Here is a 22,103-nt window from a genome sequence, read left to right on the forward strand (position 1 = left end):
CAGAAAAATACTGAGGCTGTAACTAAATTAAGGCCACGGCCACTTCCTTCCCACTTCTAGGCCTTTCCTATCCCATCGTCGCCGTAAGACTTATCTGTGTCGGTGCGACGAGCCAATTGCAGAAAATAAGGATGTGGCTACTGTATAATTAACCAGAAGTACTCGGGACACCTCAGAGTCATCATCATCATCATCTGTTTACCCTCCAGGTTCGATTTTCCCCTCGGACTTAGCGAGGGATCCCACCTCTACCGCCTCAAGGGCAGTGTCCTGGAGCTTCAGACTCTTGGTCGAGGGATACAACTGGGGAGTATGACCTCTCCCAGGCGGCCTCACCTGCTATGCTGAACAGGGGCCTTGTGGAGGGATGGGAAGATTGGAAGGGATAGGCAAGGAAGAGAGAAGGAAGCGGCCGTGGCCTTAAGTTAGGTACCATCCCGGCATTTGCCTGGAAGAGAAGTGGGAAAACCACTTCCAGGATGGCTGAGGTGGGAATCGAACCCACCTCTACTCAGTTGACCTCCCGAGGCTGAGTGAACCCCGTTCCAGCCCTCGTATCACTTTTCAAATTTCGTGGCAGAGCCGGGAATCGAACCCGGGCCTCTCGCTAACCACTACACCACAGAGGCGGACACACCTCAGAGTCACCAGAATTAAAAGTGATAGAACATCTATGGCATTATTTGAAAGTAGCCATAAGAAAATACCAGATTTCGAACAAGGATGATCTGAAAAATGTTTTATGGAAGAATGGAAGAACATTGATCCATTTTATTGAGAAAAGTGGATATAATCTATCCCTAACACTCTAAAAGGCCTTAAAAGTGCTAAAGGATATCCTACAAATTATTTACTTTAAAACACTGTCTTATTACAGACTGCGTACGCCTCCGTAGCATAACGGATAATGTTATTAGCTGCCGTCCTCGGGGGCCCGGGTTCGAGTCCCTGTACTGCCAGAAATTAAAGACTGGCAGGAGGGTTGGTACGTGGTTGAAATAATGCATGCAGCTCACCTCTATTGGGGGTGTGCCTGAAAAGAGCTGTACGGGTTTTTTGCATTACACATTGGCAAAGAATCACCTGACTTTGACCTGTTCCATGCATGTTTATGAATAACATGTTAATTTTAAGAAATATGAGTTAATTTATTTCATACCTCAGAAGAGAATTGTGTATTTCTTAAACCAGAATAAGACTAAAATAAAATAACAATTATATTCTTCGTTGAATTCGAATAAACAAGCTTTCTCCTAGTGTATGTGTTTCAATTTGACTCACTGTAGGCAGGTGCAGGATATCAGTATACATGGCCCATTAGCACGTCACGATAAAATGGAAGTCCAACCTTGTCGGCATTTGTTAATATCTACAACATTTCTTTGCATAGTATGAAATTGACTGAAGGTACTGCATTTCATTGTTACTCGGCGCGTACGTATTATGTGTTGATGAAATAATCTGCCCAGCATTACGGGAGAATCCGTAGAGGTTTCAACATTGGCAGTGATAATTCGTTCTTTTTTTATAAGTTGCTTTACGTCCCGCCGACACAGATAGGTCTTATGGCGACGATGGGACAGGAAGGGGCTAGGAGTATGAAGGAAGCGGCCGTGGCCTTAATTAAGGCACAGTCCCCGCATTTGCCTGGTGTGAAAATAGGAAATCACGGAAAATCATCTTCAGGGCTGCTGATAGTGGGGTTCGAACACACTATCTCGCGAATACTGGATACTGACCGCACGTAAGCGACTGTAGCTACCGAACTCGGCGGTAGACGGTTAACCATTATACTGTTACGAGTAGATCACATATGATAAGATAAGAAACAACGTTTCGTTTGTGGTGGCAAGCGTGTGGTTCCTACTGCACGTTTCGTCCCCATTACGACCACTGTTGATTCGTCGCAAAAAGTACGTTTGCCCACTGTAAGGCTCTAGACCAGTTTGTGTACTGTATATATATGTGTCACACAACCCGCCTGGAATGTGTAGGTAGTTCCATAATGGACATTCTCGGTTCATCGAGTTGTGTAATGTATGTATATTATCAGAGGACACATTGCAGTTCCTATTACATGAAGATAAGATGTGCAAAAGGACAGTGAAACATTTCGCCGGTAAGTTATATATTGTTGGTCACAGAATTGTAGGTTTCAATTTTGCAATTTTTTTTTTCTTTTGCTTTACGTCGCACCAACACAGATAGGTCTTATGGCGACGATGGGATAGGAAAGGTCTAGGAATGGGAAGGAAGTGGCCGTGGTCTTCATTAAGGTACAGCCCCAGCATTTGCCTGGCGTGAAAATGGGAAACCACTGAAAACCATCTTCAGGACTGCAGACAGTGGGGTTCAAACCCACTATCTCTCGAATACTGGATACTGGCCGCACTTAAGCGACTTTAGCTATCGAGCTCGGTGCAATTGTTTGAGGAGTAAGTTCAGTTGGTGAGCTTGTAATCAACATTTTCCAGAAGCATTACATGTACTGAAAATAATAGGGTATCTGGACAATGCAATAATACCTAAAAGGGTGCGATTGCTTAGTCAGTGGGCTGTTGGCCAAATTTTAAACATATTAGCAGACTTCGAGTTGAGAAGTTGTACCTGGACAGTGAAGACATTGCGACGTAGATGTGAATGAAGTGGAACGAAACTTCCACTAATGTCTATGTCAGTTGTGAATAATATTCACACGACATGTATAGCACAAGATGAACAGGTACCTCTGGGTGTTAAAAATCATGTAAATCATGCCAAAGAAAGCCCAGCGTCGTCTCTAAAAACGCATCAGAAAGAAGGCTGCTAGAAACTCTGAAGTAAGAGTTGACTTTCTCCAGGGCCGTAGACAAGGGAGGTGGGGGAGAGGGGTTTACTGGGGGGTTAGACCCACCCCCATAGAAATTTTACAAAAATAAAATAAACAGAAACCGAGAATAAATAATAAACAAAATGAACACTGAGAGACATAATTGTAGAACCAACAGATCTGTTGAATCTATTTTCTAAGAAGCCCCGAAAGTTGCGATTTTATATTGCAAACTGAACGTATCATTCACGGTTAACTTGTTCATCCTGATCGTGTTGTTCTTGTTCTGTATTTGAATGTACACTTTGTAGTCTCCTACAACGTGAATATCAACACAATTCACTTGTATCAGTGACAAGCTTTGCATGCGCGCATCACACACTCACAACCACCTTCATTGTGTTCAATCATCATTTTGTAACTCTATTACCCCCCCCCCCCCGTCCCCCGATCGTCCGGCTCCATGGCTAAATGGTTAGCGTGCTGGCCTTTGGACACAGGGGTCCCGGGTTCGATTCCCGGCAGGGTTGGGAATTTTAAACATGGTTGGAACGCGGGCTGGGTATATGTGTCATCTTCATCATCATTTCATCCTCATCACAACGCGCAGGTCGCCTACGGGTGTCACATTAAAAGACCTGCACCTGGCGAGCCGAACTTGTCCTCGGACACTCCCGGCACTAAAAGCAATTTGCCATTTCATTTTCTTTCTACCCCCCTCCAACGGCCGATTCTGGCTATGCTATCGACTTTCGCAGTGAGCAAACGATATCATAAAGGGATGTATGGTAGATTTTGGGAAGCCAGAAAACAACATTAGCCTGTCACAACGCGTACATTGCAAGAGCAAGCATTGGCAGCCTCTAGACAGTAGACTACGTATCTCCTACCTTCCATTTTACGGCATATCGCTCATGTATTTAAAACCCTAAAGCAAAACGCCGGATCCGACAGCGGAAAGTCACGTTTTATGTTTCTAGCATTGACAGAATACGCCTCAGCTAGAATTCTTTATCTCATAAAATGTGTCCCACCGGGCGAGTTGACCGTGCGGTTAGGGTCGCGCAGCTGTGAGCTTGCATCCGGGAGGTAGTGGGTTCGAACCCCACTGTCGGCAGCCCTGAAGATGGTTTTCCGTGGTTTCGCATTTTCACACCAGGCAAATGCTGGGACTGTACCTTAATTAAGGCCACGACCGCTTCCTTCCAACTTCTAGGTTTTTCCTATCCCATCGTCGCCATAAGACCTATCATCTGTGTCGGTGAGACGTAAAACAAATAACAAAGAAAAAGTATGTGTCGCTCCTTCTCTTTTCCACTCACTCACTGTCTCATTCGGAGCTAGGGTTGGCAGGGGTCACGTATTATACGGGAATACTTGGAGTACTTTCCCGTTTTAAAAGCATACTGGGCACACTTTTCCTCCATATCTAAACAAATCACTTGTGAAACTTATCTCAATAAAGTCCTGCTTTTCCTCCAGGACTTCATTAAGACAAGTACAAGATTTCAAGTTCATAAGTAGTTAAACAGAAATAAACATAAATATCTGCGCGTGACTTGACAGAATCTGAGGATGTTCTTTCCAGAACGAAACATGCCATTCTATTTTCATTAAGTTCTTTCTATTTCAAATATAATAATATTAGCATTCATTTTTTCAGATAGTTTACAAGAAATTTATTAAACAAAATTAGTTTTGGCAGACTGAAAAACCTAACAGTTATAAACTGAGTCGAGAATGAAAAGAGATAGTTTAAAATATTACACAATATTGAAAAAAGGCTAAGAATGAATAAAAATACGGGTTTTAAACTCTTTGTGTAGAAAATGAAACAGCGAAATACTGTAATATACTTTGTGCCAACAATGTAATTATTGACACGATACTGTATGTGCTTTTGGACTTATGCCGTGTCAAGAAAATAAGGTGAAATTCTTTACTTTTCGCAGAGAACTGTGCTCTGCGTCATCAGAAGAAAATCTCGACTGTCCACGAGAAAGGCTTCTTGAACAATGACAGTTTGAAATTTAGACGCTGTAATAGAAGTGGAAATGGTACATTCATGTGTCACTAGATGGCTCCCCGGACGTGGCGTAGTCATTGTTTAAGAAACCTTTCCCGTGGACAGTCGAGATCAACGACATTAAAGATATATAGACTGCTAAACATACTCGTTACAGCGCCCCTGGTTGAAGCACAGCGAACTAACTTTTGCCTGCAACTGTCATGGCGGCTGCCACTTCTTGGTCTTGACAGTTAGCCCTTATCAGTTCAATGAATTGATGAGATTATACGTTAATGCAAATTAAAGATATATTTAAGAATAAACACGACATTTTCAAACATGCTTAATGTTGCATTGATGTTATAATGAAATAAGCGCAGTGAGTATGGTGAGCATTTGCTTGGTTAAAACGAGAATTACGTATGTAGAAGAATGGATAATTCGGCGTCATGCACTAACAATAAAGTCATTGACTACAGAAAGACATGTTATACGTACAGCAGTTCATTGAGGAATTCACACGCGTAGAGAAAGATACCCTGCCTTTTCATGACATATCTTCAGTGTCATTCAGGTATAATTTTTTAATTTTGCTTCTTTGTCTGGTTTGTTACGTTTTATGCTTTTTGCTACTTATGACTACTTTCTAAGAACTGCTGTGCGACATGTAGCACAGACGTCCGTTGGTTGCGGTGTACAATATCTCTACGGTATCCTCTATCTGTCGTAAGGAGCCACTAAATGGGGTAACCCCAGATTCTAAAGTTGAGAACACCTGACCCCTGGTTGAGTGTAGCATTCCTTCCACATACGGTATCCTACCAGCTTTACAACTTTAATATTTCTACCGGACCTCTCTTGGTCAAACCTCGCCTGTCTTCATTCGACTGAATTCATAGCCTACATTTATTTATGTATTTATTTATTTATTGATTTATTCATTTTAACCTTGCGCACCTTCTCAAAGACCGTACTCCATCACACAACAACTTCTGCAGAGCCTTTCTATGGCAGATTCAGAGGAAATAAGCATATCTTTTGCCTACAAGTGTCATGGCTGCCAGTGGTTCAAGCAGATTCAAAGATGGCCATCAGATTAGCAGTCTATATTTTTAATGTCGTTGGTCGAGATTTTCTTCTGATGAGGCAGAGCACAGTTCTCTGCGAAACGTATTTTCTTGACACGGCATAAGCCCAAAAGCCCATACAGTATCATGTCTATAAGTACGGGCCGTGAAAGCATCGATGGCAACAATGTAATTATACCTAGTACAGTAAATTATTCCTCAGTGCTCTCTTGGAAAAATGTCGTAATTTGGTGTCGACATGACCTGTCCCATATTGGCATTTATAAAACCTGGCAACTCTATTCAGGGCTCAGTCTCAGCTCTGAGCGCCTGCAGCTGTCCTGGGCCAAGCACGGGGGCTGCCTTAATACCCCATGGTCGTTTTTTTCCTTTTTTCTTTTTTTCCATTCATCTACAATTTGCTTTACGTCGCACCGACCCAGATAGGACTTATGGCGACGAGAGGATAGGAAATGGCTAGAAGTGGCAAGTAAGTGACCGTTGCTTTAATTAAGGTTCAGTCCCAGCATGTGCCTGGTGTGAAAATGGGAAACTACGAGAAACCATCTTCAGAGCTGCCGACAGTGGAGTTCGAATCCACTATCTCCTGAATGCAAACTGATAGCTACGTGATGCAAACCGCGCAGCCACTTGCTTACCTTCCCAGTTCTAGCTCATTATCTGAGTCTGTGTGACGTAAAACATCTATTAAATTCAAAGAGCTTTTATTTCACTATAAAATTTGTCACAAATGGAACATAATAATTGGTTTTACACATATCAGGTGAAAAATCTGCGGCAAATTAAGAAATATTTGATTTTTGGAGAATATTATTTATACGTACTTTACTACTTTACAAGTACATTTGGTGTTACGCTCACAGTGACACACGTATGTCTTTTGTCTTACACTTTCAACAGTTTCGTGTGTGATGTCTGTGTTCACTGAAGTTCTTTGCTTTCGTTTCATTGCTTCAGTTGTCAATGACATCATTTCCTGAATTGTATCGCGATATGGAATATTTAATAGGCGACAAAATGGTGTGGCCAATGTACATAAGAACAATTCTATGGACTAGTGATTTATTGGTCCAGGGATCGAGCTACTTTCGTTCGAACAAAAATAAAAATATTTATTGGTCCAGGGATCATGCTATTTTTCTGTTGACCTCCATTTTGCTGTTTGAACTGGCCGCTCTAGTCATATGGACAAAGATAATGAGAATCCACAGACATAGCACTCCCATTCCCTGGACCTGAAGAAAGTAACAAAAGACGGCACTAGCAGCGGAGTGCGACATAAACCAGTCCTGTCTACAAGCCTTAAGTATGTTTTCATATTTTTCAAATAACGACGGTATTTCTTAATTTGTCGCAGATTTTTCACTTGATATGTGCAAAAGCAATTATTATGTTCCATTTGTGACAAATTTTATAGTGATGTTTCAGGGATACGAATGCGCATCGTACCCGTCGTGATCTCCCTGCTAGAAGTCGAATCCACCTCATCTGTGATGTCTCAACTCTTCGTGCTTCGAACATGTTGATGTTAAGTCCCATAACTCGGATCCGTACGTTAGCGTTACGACTGTCATGTTTTTTCTGAAATTTCAACACAGTGTCACGTCTCGCCTTCTTTCGTGATGTAATTTCAATAGTAGTACACAAGATCCCCATTTATACGGATTAAGTGGGACCGGAACTGATCCGGGTTATCAAAAATCCGGATAAAACTAAAAACCAAATATAGTACATGTTATATAATTTATTAACATAAGTTGTACAGTAATACCTTTTTTCAATTGTACAAAAAAGTATAAGAACACTTTTCTTACATTTACGACTATGATTTATGTACTAAAATAATGTGTAAGTTTTTCTGTTTTACATTTGTATAGCGTTTGCGCACAGCACGATCACGAAAACGTTTTACTAACATCAGTTCTGCCGGTGTGGTTGCAGTCTAGGATTCTAAATAGGTCATCAGTTTGTCCAGCTGCATTGTTGCCTCGCCATGAGTCATTGTTTCTTCTAGTGGACCACCGGTTTCATTTTCGAATTCACCATCAGTGAATTAGTAGTACATTGCAATCAGAAGAGCGTGGGATCGAATCCCACCTCGCCAGTGCTGGAAATAGTTTTCCATGATTTCCCATTCTCAATTCCAGGAGAATGCCGGGACGGTACCTTTGATACACCGTGGCCGAATTATTTCCAATTTCTGTTCTTAACTATCCTTGGCAGAAAATACTTTCAAGAAAAGTCGACCCCAGTAAAAGAAATACTGTACAAGTAAAAATAAATTTTATTATTTTCGATCTGGATAAACCGGAGATCCGGATTCATGAGGGCCGGATAAACGAGGTTCTTGTGTAACACTTTTCTGGAAAGGCATTGTTTAGGTCTGAACAAATATAGGTGCGTAAGTTCTGATGAATATTTGACATGTTTCAGAACTTACAATTCTTATCCTTAGTGTCGATAATATGATTATTCCGATTGCTTGGCTGAATGGTCAGCGTACCGGCGTTCGATTCAGAGGGCCCTGGGTTCAATTCTCGGCTGGCTCGGGGATTTGAAGTTTGTCTGCTGAATTGCTCTATCTCGGGGGCTGGATATTTGTGTTCGTCTTAATACATATCTTCATTTACATACAACACGTAATAGTGAATACATCCCTTCACATAGGCTTGACGTCGGGAAGGGCATCTGGCCGTGAAACTGGGATAAATCAAAACAAAGTGCCGACCCCAAGAAAATGAGAAAAGGGCAGGAAGAAAAGAAGTGTCGACAATATGATTGCATTACATTGTGATTTCAGGTGGTTACATATCCATTTCTGTTGTTTGTTACCCGCTAAACATAAGAATTCACTTCCTGTTCGCAGGACAGGGGAGTGGACAACGCCGCTTATGAGGAAGATCTGCCTAACAAGCACTCCACTGTTCTCCAAAGCAAGGTGTGTATACACAGTGTTTCAGTATTTAAATACTAGGTGACCCGTTCCAAAAATTTGGCAACATATTTTAAAAACATGTTTTATTTACTCGTAGATTCTCTCCTCACAAACAACTCTGTTTCCTGGGAACATTATCTCACCTCCTATGTCTTCAAAACGTCGAGGACGTGGCAGTGACATACAGCTGTCCGTGTCCAAGGATATGCTCCGTCAAAAGGGTTGCACTTATATGTTTTGACTTCTTGTGCTACCTATGATTTGAATCCTCGCGTATCAAGTTCCGTGAAACATGAGGATTGGTCTCCGCCCATATGAGCGTCCACATAGTGGACTTTGTATATATTTTAATTATGTATTTATTTATTTTTTATTTATTTATTTATTTTGGGAAGGCGGAGGGAGGGAACGACACAAGAGGGAGGGATAGGGCAGACCTATCACAAAGGTTGTTGACAAAGGTGAATAGATGGTAGTCGAGAGGGAGAGAAAGAGACGGGGCGCCTGGGGTGCTGGATTCCAGCGCGCGGGTGCCTGTAATCAAACGGGCTTGGCGAGGATATAGCCTTGTCAACTGTGTAGAGAGCCGGACGTGCCGTTCCAGGGAGGGCGGCTCCTTTTTTCCTCACCAGGGAGGGGGGGGGGGCGGGGACGGCACGACCGGTCAGTAAGGTACTTACAAGGGTGGCGCTCACATGTGGATAGGTTTCCCGCCCATGTAAGCGTCCACATAGTAGAGTTAGTTTATATTTATGTTTTAAGGGTGGCGCTTGCTTGTGGCCCGGTTATCCGCCCATGTGAGCGTCCAGAATTTTTTTTTTGCGTCCACATGGTAGATTTAGTTAATAACTTTTTATCTTTTTCTCTTTGTAACGGCAACATGTATTTGGGCCGAAAGCCTGTAATGTTCTTCAATAAATACTATACTAAGTTCCGTGAAATGACTCTTATGAATAGAATAGAATAGAATAGAATAGAATAGAATAGAATAGAATAGAATAGAATAGAATAGAATAGAATACTCTAATTCTCTAATTTCGGATCTCCTGAAACTGAGGGATGTTAACCTCAAAGCAAGGCACGTTAAAACATAGAAAATGCACAGAATTACCTGGGATGAACTGCAGAAGTAAGAGCGAGAAAGAAAATAGACATGAGCATTTATTTCTGTTGCTGTTAACGAAATGAAAAGCATGTCTACAGAGTGTATGCTTAAGTGCAACATAAGATCTGAGCAGTACAAAATGCGACAAATTGGGTTTTTTTTTCAAGAGGTTGGCAAGATTTTTAATCCTGTCATTGCTGGCTGAGTATTGTCAACAGATTTGAAATTTTTAAATGAAGGTAAAAGAAAGATCCCATTATTTCGGGATGTTAATATGGATAGTTTTGCTAAAGAATATTAATATTTTTATTCCTAACTGGTAAAAATTCTGCAGAAAACATAAAGGTATAGACTGCCTGCAAATGCTGTTGGCAGAGAAGCTCAAATACACCAGGAGTTTTCCCAAGGAGCTCTGCAATGTATTTGGGCTCCTATCAACAGCGCAGATGCTTAACAATATTTCAGCAAGTACAATTTCATTGTTAGTAACCGGATAACACGAATGAAAGAACAAAATATTGAGATATATGATTTCATTCAGCAGCGTTGCTGATTCATGAACATGCATGAGTTAAGATTTTTTTAATATTTTCACATTATTATTATTATTATTATTATTATTATTATTATTATTATTATTATTATTATTATTATTATTATTGTACCGGGCGGTACACCTCCACGCCGCTTATTTAAACTTTGCGCCAGTTGAAACTCCCCTACTGGAAGAAGTCTGAACTTTGTCTTATGTGTTAATTTTCAAGTTACCCTGAGGTTTCTGAATTTTGAAGTTTCTGAACTGTGTTGTTTTCGATGTAATTTTGTTTTGCTTGTAGTAAGAAGTTTGAACTTTCTCTTCTAGAGGACACTATTGAAGAACTACAACGGTGCACCCTAGTGCGAAGTGAAAGAACTTTTTTGGAGAAAATTTAATTTCAAAAGTTTGTTCTTTGCTAAATTTCTTTCCGTCATTGTTTAAGTTGGCAATATTAACCCTTTTCTTTCCCCTTGTTTTGTATTTAGCCAATCCCGAATTTTTAAAATTAATTTCTAACCAATCAGGTGTATCTTCTCCAAAGGGGATATGTTGCTGTACCCTAGCCAATAAAGTGATTGTGGGCGGGTGTTTTCCTTCCTGAAACGCCTCGAACTTTCCGCGAGAGTATATAAACTGCTGATTTTAGGGTCTCTGCGCCACTTCTGTACCATCGTTCAGTGTGTAAAGTACATAGCAGGGGGCGGGAAGCGCCTCTTTCTTCGGGGAGCAGTTCTACACCAAGGTAATGGCCTTTTAATATCTTCTTTTCTTGCTAGCTCAGCAGTTTAACTCTCGGGGCGGGTCCGAAGCGTTTCTACCATGTAACCTTTCCTAAAATGTAACTACTCTTAGCATCTATTATCTTTTAAGGCTACATATTGGGATAGAGAGTGCTTAACCCTCTCGAGCTCCCACTCATTTTGTTTTGAGGTGAACTTATTTCTCACAACCGATTCTTCCTCAATGTAAAGTAAATTGTTTCCTTCTTAAGTCACCTCTTTAGTATGGGATTAGCCCTTGCATTTGCGGCCTAGAGCCAGATTAGGGTTTTAAAACAAATGCATTAGGAGTGCAGATCGCCTCCTCTCAACTTGTTATTTTAGAGGTCATGTAATTAACCTTCTTCTCATTTAATAGACCTCAGTAGGTTGGGTATTTTACCCCTGTGTATATGTCCTTAGAGGACAGCTTGAAGGTGGAATTAGGTGTGGCCTTTGACAGGCCTGAATTTTGAGAGCAAGTTGCTCTTTCTTGAAAAGTTTGTTTTCTGCGCGCCTCAAGGAGGCCTTACTGTGTAATTTGGAGCAAGTGCTCCTAGGCATGAATGGGGTTTTCGGCCCCTCTGTTGAAACTTGTGTTTGGAGTAAAACTGGGCTAATTGCTCAATAATTGTGAGGTTGGGGCTCGAAACCCAAATCCTGTAAATATTGTAATTGTATTTTTATTGCCTTGCCACTCTGTACCTGTCTTTCGTGTTATTTCTGAATTTTGGAAAGAGAATATAACCTGGTTAAATTTTACATTAACTTTAATTTCGTAGTTTGAGACCCGTTCACACCCGCACCTTCTTTCACCTCTACCTACCACAAAAGTACGGTAACAATTATTATTATTATTATTATTATTATTATTATTATTATTATTATTATTATTATTATTATTATTATTATTATTATAGTTTCACATCGGTATAAACCTCTCTTCTTTTTTTGTGGTAGGCTTTAAGTTGTATAAACTGCTCTATTTTTCTCTGTATTAATTTAACCTATATTAATTAATTTAAATCAAATGCACAACCTATTTTATCGACTTTTTATCTCACTATTACCTTTTATGAACGTTATTTTAATTTCACAGTAATGTTATTTCAAAAGGTATTACTCGTTTAGCAGTATTATCCCACATTATATTTTTCCTCCAAAATGCTATAAAATGCTAAATTGCAAATGTATAAATGCTACAAAATGTAAAGGTTCAAATCAAAATGTTAAATTTCTGATTTCAAAGTGCTAAAAATCACCAACCCTTTATTGCAATACTGTATTTTGTAATTGCAAGTAGTTTCATATGTCACAGTCCTTCCTGCTATCCAACAAAAATACATTTTCTCTCCATAGAGATAAGTATTTGTTTGCTGTTCATAGGACAAGGGAGTGGACAATATCGCCTTTGAGGAAGATCTGCCTAGCAAGCGCTCGTCTGTCAGCAGCGCCTCCACTGTGCCCCAGGGCAAGGCAAGTATACATAATGTTTCAATTTTTGAACTGCAGGTTGCCTGTCTCATATACCGAGCGAGTTGGCTTCATCGGTCGGGTCGAAAAGCTCTGAGCTTACAGAGGGTGACGGTAGGTTCAAATACCACCGCTTGGAGTACTTGAACATGGTCTTCCTTGGTTTTCTATGCCAACACCAGGTAAATGCTGGAGCTTTACCTCACTTTGCACACTGTCACTATTTGTCCAATTCAACCCCTTCTCCTTTTCAACGTTGCCAAAAACTATATTTTAGCGTGACGTTAATCCACTTGCGGGCGGTGGAGGCTGCATGGCTCATCCATCCTGTACTCAGTGTCGGACGACAATACGAGTCCACGTTTCACCAAGTCACAACTTCAATACTACAGTCATTGGCTAGTACTTTTATGTATGTTGGGTATTCAGCTCGAAAGCTGGTTTGATCCTCTGCAGCTCCGCCAACAGCTGTCATAAATAGCCTAGGCGTCACTGAAGAGGCGTACTAGGGAAATGAGGAGTGAGGTAGTTTCCCGTTGCTTTCCTCACTGAGCCAGCCGTTGCTATTACATATCAGTCTGCCAAGCCCACTGAAATGCATGCACCAACCAACCCTACGAGCAGATTTTCACACCATTCATAACAGGGACTGGCTGCATAAGGAATGGTATTACTAGCATCACTCATACTTCAGTCACTTTCATATTGTCAAAGCCAAGGGATGAGACTGAGACAGGTCAATGAAAGTAACAAATTTGATACAGCCCATACCAGAAGACATAGTGCACTATAAACACTACGTCTCGCCAGCAAAGGCATCTAGAACTTTTACAAAATAAAAAGAATAGTTTAAAAAATGCAAGTAGCCTACTCATCCGTGTCACGCAAAGAGATGATGGAACTGCTTTCCTTAATTTTGCACACATTTCTGGCATCGAGTAACGAAATGACCGTTCGCACAGAGCGGCAGGAAACTCCCGTTTGCTAATAAAGATGCAGAATAAATTTTCTAGGGTAATTTTCTAGGCTATGCCCGATGGCATCGATAACTTCTTCAGTAGCAGCACTGTGAGTCGTAGTCTTCACTTACCTCGAACATTCTCCTTTACCCAAAATTTTAAAAATAATTTTGTGAATCGCAGTACGGCTTGGGGATCCAACATCAAGGAGCTTTCCTTGAAATAATCTCTTGACAGCATGAGCCAATTTTGAAGTAGTAAATGAACACTGGAACAATGGAATTGAATACTTTAGTCTATTATCAGCTACAGTCTCCTCAAGGTAGACGCGGTTTCACCACTGTGTAACTCAGACTGATAACGCCCTCACGGTTCGCATGAAGCTCGGGATTCCTATCTTGTCGACCGTGATTTTGGGCGCAGCAGAACTGGACTAGAATCCTGCAATAGACTGGTTTAGACTGGGCTCAACTTCGACCGGTAGCGAGCATAATGCTACGATTGTATTCCACCGAATATTTCGGCCTTGAACTTGCGCATGCCGTCCTTTAAGAAACAACACCGTGTAGCAAACATAATACAGTCAAAAGCGGGTGTTTAATATCGCATGAGTGACATGATTTTTCTCTTAAGAATTAGTTAAACTACGAGGGTTATAAATAAAGCCGTGGCATTATTGATAGAACGCAATATTTAGTGAACTAGTAAGTACAATTGCATTACATTCCTTCAATGTAGGAACTCGCAAAATCTATTACCTCCTGCCAAATGTCGGGAAGTCGTTGGGGACCGTTGGCAAGGCGTTCTCTGTTAATGACAGCGACGGAGCGTCCTACTGCGCAGAGTACAGATACCACATCAGGAAATCGGCGGCCTCGGAGGGGTTCCTTCAACTTCGGAAACAGGTTGGTCTAAGTCACAAGGACCCATGTCAGGTGAGTACGGAGGGTGTTCCAAGTCATGCCACCGTTGCAATGACAGCTTGACATCCTTTGCGACATGACAACGTGCGTTGTCATGCAACACTAGAGGGCGATCGTCTCGCAATAAACGTGGATGTTTGCCACCGCATAGCCAGACGCAGATGTCGCTCCAGAAATTGGCAACAGTAGTCATTGTTAACACTTTGTCCTCACGCACATCATGCGTAACAATAACACCCTGGTAGTTAGTATTTACAAAAGAAGTTAATACATAGATAATAATTTCCAGTCGTTTAATAAAATGAGCACAGAAAAGAAAGAAAGAAAAACACAATCAAAACTATCTTTTCAACTCCCTGTTGCCTGAAGTTCGTGAACTAAATATAATATGACACCGTCTTTTTTGCAGGTTTTGAACTTAAAATAATATTTATACTTTTAAACTGACAAACAACAAATTAGTAATTGAACAATAAGTAACCAGAAAAAATCAAAACATTTTATTTTTAGAGTTCGACACTAATTTCAAACATATTAAGCACAGTCAATAGATTCACTGTTCCTTTCATCCTTTTCACGTTCACACTGTATGCCGGAGCACTCATTTTGTGGAACCGCACTGCATTTGGTTAACATAGGCCGTTTATACTTTCACTAATTAAGTACTGTAAGAGTTCAAACATCACTAAGTGGTACGATACTCTAACACTTTACTGTTTTACTTCACTTGGAGCACAGTATAATCTGTCGACCTGTTCAGACCACTGCTTGGACGGAACTGTGCATAAGCTTCACCCGACTCCATTCCTGTCGAAATTTCTGTGGACGTGGGGAACCTGGGCGACGCCATTCATTCGATTGACACTTTAATTCGTGCTCGTAGGTTCGTGCCGACGTCTCGTTAATGGCGACAATACGCTGCAGAAATCCGTTTCATTCCGTGCGGTATATGTCCAGGTCGACACCATCCAGTGCATACAGGTGTTATTTCTGTACGTTGGTGAGTTGATGTGGAACACAACGGGACGCAATTTTCCTCATGTTAAGACATTTCGTTGTGCCACACCGTTTGATGACTGAGACCAACCTCTACAGATAATTCCCGAGGTCAACTGAAACGGGACCACTCACGATGTCAAACTGATCTTGAGGAATGGACGGTCGAGCTGTACGATAAAAACCCGCAGTCTCCTTCCGACCCGCAAGAAACGCCTTGACGCATTGTCCAACCCTGGATAAATGGTCAGCGTACTGGCCTTCCGCTCAATGGGTCCCGGGTTCGATTCCCGGGGATTTTAACCTTCATTGGTGAATTCCAATAGTCAGGGGGCTGGGTGTTTGTGCTGTCCCCAACATCCCTGCAATTCACACACCACCGGGCGAGTTGGCCGTGCGCGTAGAGGCGCGGCTGTGAGCTTGCATCCGGGAGATAGTAGGTTCGAATCCCACTATCGGCAGCCCTGAAGATGGTTTTCCGTGGTTTCCCATTTTCACACCAGGCAAATGCTTGGGCTGTACCTTAATTAAGGCCACGGCCGCTTCCTTCCAACTCCTAGGCCTTTCCTATCCCATCGTCGCCATAAGACCTATCTGCGTCGGTGCGACGTAAAGCCCGTAGCAAAAAAGAAAAAACTCACACACCACATATAACACTATCATCCACCACAATAACACGAAGTTACCTACACATGGCAGATGCCGCCCACCCTCATGGGAGGGTCTGCCTTACAAGGGGTGCACTCGGCTAGAAATAGCCACACGAAATTGTTATTATTGTACAACCGTCCTATACGGTAATGCATTCTCGCCACGGGCTTTACGTAGTCATCGATAATACTGTGATACATTTTTGCCACGGGCAACCTCGATTTTAATTCATGAACGCTGAACACCTTTAGAAAATACGCTTTACAGCGGTGAAATCGTCACTCTTTACTTCAGCGCCACACAGCAACAAAACTTCCAACAGGATGCCCGTGAAATACACACTACACATCGACAACAGCGCCTCCTGACCGCTCCCATATCCTGTTTGCGCATGCCCGATATCCTGCTACTACTTTATTTACAGCCCTCGTATTTCCATATAGGAGACCCATTTTTAGGACTTGCGGACTATCTCATTATTTAAAAAAATCCTTTCTAGTGTAAAATTTGCATTTTGTCCTAACGTTCTTAAGCGTTGTAGCGTATGGCTTTTAGTGCCAGAAATGTCCGAGGACATGTTCGGCTCACCTGGTGTAGGTTTTCCTATTTGAAGCCCATGCGTGACACGCGCGTCTAATGCCTGTTGCTCAAGGTAAAATTTTCTGTCAAATTTATTGTACAAAAATTTAATTTTATAAAATTTCTGTTGCTCACGGTAAAATTCTAGTTTTATAAAACCTTTGATAAAACGTTTCGTAAAATAGGACATGTTCTATTCCGTAAAATTAATTTTATGAAACGAACCAATCAGCGAAGCTTACATCACAAGAATGCTGGCGCTACGTCGTGAGTAGATTGTGAAGCTCGATTGTAAACAAACACTTCTTTCTAAAATGGCAGGATCCGGGTGGACTAAGGAAGCTGTTAGTGTTTTACTGGACGAATACCAGAAATATCCTTGTTTGTACGAAGTTAAAACGCCACTTTGCCACAACAGAAATATAAGAAGAGGGGCAGAAAACACAATCGCCGAATTCTTAAATGAATGCTGGTCGTCTAACTTCAACTAATTTTCGACCAAGGACAGCAATCCTCTACCTCCTTCTCTTCTTTTCATCCAACCCGAGTCCAGCCTTTACTGGCATTCATTTTCTTTCTTTCTACCACTGTACAACATATAACTGCAGCTAAAGCAGCGAATTTTGCTTTGTTTGTTGGAGCAATACTCTCAAACACACTGTAAGTTGAACAGCTGATTCTTGGTTTTAAACTTTATCGATAGATGGCAGCACATGCACATCCTAGTTCAGGAATGGGTTCATAGATGGCCATCCCGATGCTTCAACGGATTTTATAAAATAATTTTACCGTGTGCAACACAACTTGTTTTCACCAAATTTTTATAAAATTAATTGCACAACAAATTTTACGAAACATTTTACCGTGAGCAGTAGCCTTAAGTGTGGGATGACGATGATGATAATCAGTTCGGGGGAAGGTGAAACCCGTAACCTACTCCCGTCGAATAACACCAAGGGGCCATCCAACGGATTAAACACCATCAAAAGCGTCTTCAACCCTCACTTCATACCAACACTACGGATAGGTTTGGAATTGAATCGAGGCTTTTGACACGCATCTAGCGATTAGAAATTGAATACCACTACCTCTCTTACTCTGCCAGCCAACACTCTGATAGTGATTATTTTCCTACCAGTGGGACTCGAATTGGCTAACCACGGTGTCACACCATGTAGACTTGACGCCTTAATGATCACGGCCACGATGTGGCTCTTAAACCCCGATACAGATTATATCCTCAGCCATGTAAAATTCCAGTACAAAATTATTTAAATAATGTATTCTCACTATGTTAACAGAAATGATTATGTTAATAAAAATCAAATTTCGTGTGGCTATTTCTAGCCGATTGCAGCCCTTGTAAGGCAGACCCTCCGATGAGGGTGGGCGGCATCTGCCGTGTGTAGGTAACTGCGTGTTATTGTGGTGGAGGATAGTGTTATATGTTGTGTGTGAGTTGCAGGGATGTTGGGGACAGCACAAACACCCAGCCTCCGGGCCATTGGAATTAACCAGTGAAGGTTAAAATCCCCGACCCGGCCGGGAATCGAACCCGGGACCCCCTGAACCGAAGGCCAGTACGCTAACCGTTCAGCCAACGAGTCGAATATTATGTTAATGACTAGAACTAAATCGAAATTATTTTCTCGCGTGGATTAGCAAAACAGAATTAAAAATAGATTTTCTGTGATTCAGTATGTCATGCACGTATCTATAATTATGATGAACAACCAAAAGGTTATTACAGACGGAAAAACCCGAACATAAGCAGACTCGGTCGGAAGTGGTATACAATACCGTTTCACTGTAGCGTTTGAAGGGTTGCCGATACGGCCGGCCTCGTGCCATTTCATGTAATCTATTGTCTTCATGCACTCTTCTAATCTGTACCCACAGCGCGCACGAGTAGCTCATATTCTGTTTATCCAATATTTAGGTATAAATAATAATGACCTCCGCAGACGCCTGGTGCAGGTCGTTTTCTAGCAGACGATCTACAGGCGAGGATGGGATGGGGCCCTATCTCAGACGATTTCTAATGAATACAGCATACACACACTCTGCTCTTGAGCCAGACGAATTAACCAATTAAGGTTAAAACCTCCGATCCGGCCGGGAATCGAAGCCGGGGCCCCCTGGAGCAAAGGCCAGAACGCTAACCATTTAGCCATGGAGCCGGACAATATTTAGGTACACACACATGAAAGTTGTTGTTGTTGTTTGAGTCATCAGTCCATACACTAGTTTGATGCAGCTCTCCATGCCACCCTATCCTGTGCTAACCTATTCATTTCTACTTAACTATCGCATCCTACATCTGCTCTAATCTGCTTGTCCTATTCGTACCTTGGTCTACCCCTACCGTTCTTAGCGCCTACACTTCCTTTAAAAACCAACTGAAAAAGATCTGGGTGTCTTAGGACGTGCCCTATCATTCTATCCCTTCTTCTCGTCAAATTTAGCCAAATCGACCTGTCCTCACCAATTCGATTCAGTATTGCTTCATTTGTGATTCTATCTATCCATCTCACCTTCAGCATTTTTCTGTAACGCCACATTTTAAAAGCCTCTATTCTCTTTATTTCTGAGCTAGTTATCGTCCATGTTTCACTTCCATACAATGCCACGCTCCAGGCGAAGGTCTACAGAAACATGTTCCTAATTCCTATATCAAGGTTTGAAGTGAGCAAATTTCTTTTCTTAAGGAAGCTCTTACTTGCTTGTGCTAGTCTGCATTTTATGTCCTCCTTACTCCTGTCATCGTTAGTTATTTAAACTACCCAAGTAAAAATATTCATCTACTTCCTTTAAAACTTAATTTCCTAATATAATTTTACTTGCATCACCTGACTTCGTTCGACTTCAATCCATTACTTTTGTTTTGGACTTATTTATTTTCATCTTGTACTCCTTACCCAAGACTCTGTCCATACCATTCAGCAACTTCTCGAGATCTTCTGCAGTCTTAGATAAAATACCAATATCATCGGTAAATCTCAGGGTTTTTATTTCCTCTCCTTGGATTGTGATTCCCTTTCCAAATTCCCGTTTGACTTCCTTTACTGCCTGTTCTATGTAAACACTGAAAAGGAGGGGGGGGGGACAAAAAGAAGCCTTGCCTCACTCGTTTCTAGTTTTCTGCATCTTTTTCAAACCCCTCGGCTCTTATCACTGAAGACTGACTTTTATACAGATTGTAGATAATTCTTCGTTCTCGATATTTGATCCCAATCACCTTCAGAATCTTAAATAGCTTGGTCCAATCAACATTATCGAATGCCTTTTCTAGATCTACGAACGCCATATACGTGGGCTTGTCCTTCTTGATTCGATCCTCTAAGATCAGACATGAAGTCAAGATTGCTTCACGTGGTCGTACATGTTTTCTCAAGCCAAATTGATCTTCTCCTAACTCAGCTTCAACTTGTCTTTCCATTCTTCTGTAAATAATACGTGTTAACATTTTGCAGGCATAAGATACTAAACTAATGGTGCGGTAGTTTTCACACTTGTCAGCACCGGCTTTCTTGGGAATAGGTATAACAACATTCTGCCGAAAATGGGATGGCACTTCTCCTGTCTCATATATCTTATACACTAGATGGAATAACCTTGCCATGCTGGTTTCTCCTAAGGCAGTCAGTAATTGAGAGGGTATTTCATCAATTCCAGGTGCCTTGCTCCTCTTAGACCTCTCACAGCTCTGTCAAACTCTGACATCAAAATTGAGTCTCCCATTTCATCACCATCAATAGCCTCTTCTTCTTCCAGAACCAAATAATCTACATCTTTATCTTGATACAACTGCTGGATACGTTCCTGCCATCTTTCTGCTTTGTCTTCTTTCTCTACAAGTGGGTTTCCATCTGAGCTTTTAATATTCATACACCTATATTTCCTTTCTCCAAAGGTTTCCTTGATTTTCCTGTATGGAAAATCTACCTTTCCTAGGACCATACAACCTTCGACATTCTTGCACTTCTCTTTCAGCCATTCTTCCTTAGCTATCTTGCACTTTCTATCCACTTCATTCTTTAATCGTCTGTATTCTTTTCTACCCTCTTCATTTCTTGCATTCTTGTACTTTCGTCGGTCATCAATCAGGTCCAGTACCTCCTGAATTATCCACTGATACTTAGTTTATCTTTTCTTCCGTCCTAACATTTCTTCAGCAGTTCTTCTGACCTCATTTTTGATGACTATCCATTCTTCTTCTATTGTGTTTCCTTCAACATTTTAATTTAGTCCTTGAGCACCATGTTCCTTAAAACAATCCCTCACACTATTTTTTTTCACCTTGTCTAGATCCCATCTTCTTTCATTCCTTCCTTTATTCAATTTCTTCAACTTCAGATGGCATTTCATGACCAACAAGTTGTGGTCAGAGTCCACGTCTGTCCGGAAAATGTTTTGCAATCCAACACCTGGTTTCTGAATCTCTGCCTAATCATAATGAAGTCTATTTGATACCTTCCAGTGTCTCCAGGTCTTATCACGTATACAACCGTCGTTTGTGGAGTTTGAACCAAGTATTAGCAAGGACTAAATTATAAGTAAAGTTTTATTGCAGCCAATGGCCATATGTAAATTTTCTACTCTTTACTATATTCATGTAAGGACTTTTCTCTTTTGCTACACTTATTGAAGTGGTATCGTTCACATATTTTCTCACACAGTTTGCACACGCATTCGTCGCTTGGATCGTGATATATCTCTTTTACGCATAGCTTATGATGGAAACCATGTACTGCCAGCCTGTTGATAGCGCTGCGCATGATCTTATTTGGGCCCATCCAGTCTCTGTTTGTCATAGCTTCCGTCACGTAGAACTCCGGCCAGATTTCTTCTCTTTTGCTTAACCTCAGATTTAGGTGAGCAGTGGCTTGGGGTGTCGATGGCACAGAGAGATATCTAAGGTCCTCGATAAGGAAAGGCTCCTGAGCTAGTTCATAAGCTAGTCTAGATGGAGATGTCTTAGAAATACCTAATATTCTTTTCAGGAAGGTAGCTTTCACTTTTTCAAGGGTAGTTATGTCAGATGTTGATAATTTGTCCCAGATTAAATCTATGCCATATGTCAGAATGGGTAGTATCTTTGCATGAAAAAGTTTCATTGCTGAGCCTATTGATATTTTGGTTGGGTCTTGTATATCGTAAATTCCTCTTATTGCTGCTGCTGCTCTTTCCCTCACATGTATTTTGAATGAGGATCCTGACGTTTGTAGAGTGATGCCAAGGTAGCGAAAATTATTTACTGTAGTTAAATCTACCCCTGCAT

The 22,103-nt window shown here is 41.3% G+C and overlaps 1 protein-coding gene across 2 annotated transcripts in view; it reads left to right on the forward strand.

The window, feature by feature from the left end:
- Positions 1-22,103, forward strand: part of NAAT1 (Nutrient Amino Acid Transporter 1) — a 108,286-nt gene that overhangs the window by 15,677 nt on the left and 70,506 nt on the right. For both annotated transcript variants that reach the window (XM_067150129.2, XM_067150130.2), the window contains exons 2-3: positions 8,772-8,843; positions 12,628-12,717. In XM_067150129.2, coding sequence (XP_067006230.2) covers positions 8,772-8,843; positions 12,628-12,717 — 162 coding nt within the window. The remainder of the gene's footprint in view (positions 1-8,771; positions 8,844-12,627; positions 12,718-22,103) is intronic.

This window comes from Anabrus simplex, chromosome 6, assembly GCF_040414725.1.
Source record: "Anabrus simplex isolate iqAnaSimp1 chromosome 6, ASM4041472v1, whole genome shotgun sequence".
Taxonomy (NCBI): domain Eukaryota; kingdom Metazoa; phylum Arthropoda; class Insecta; order Orthoptera; family Tettigoniidae; genus Anabrus; species Anabrus simplex.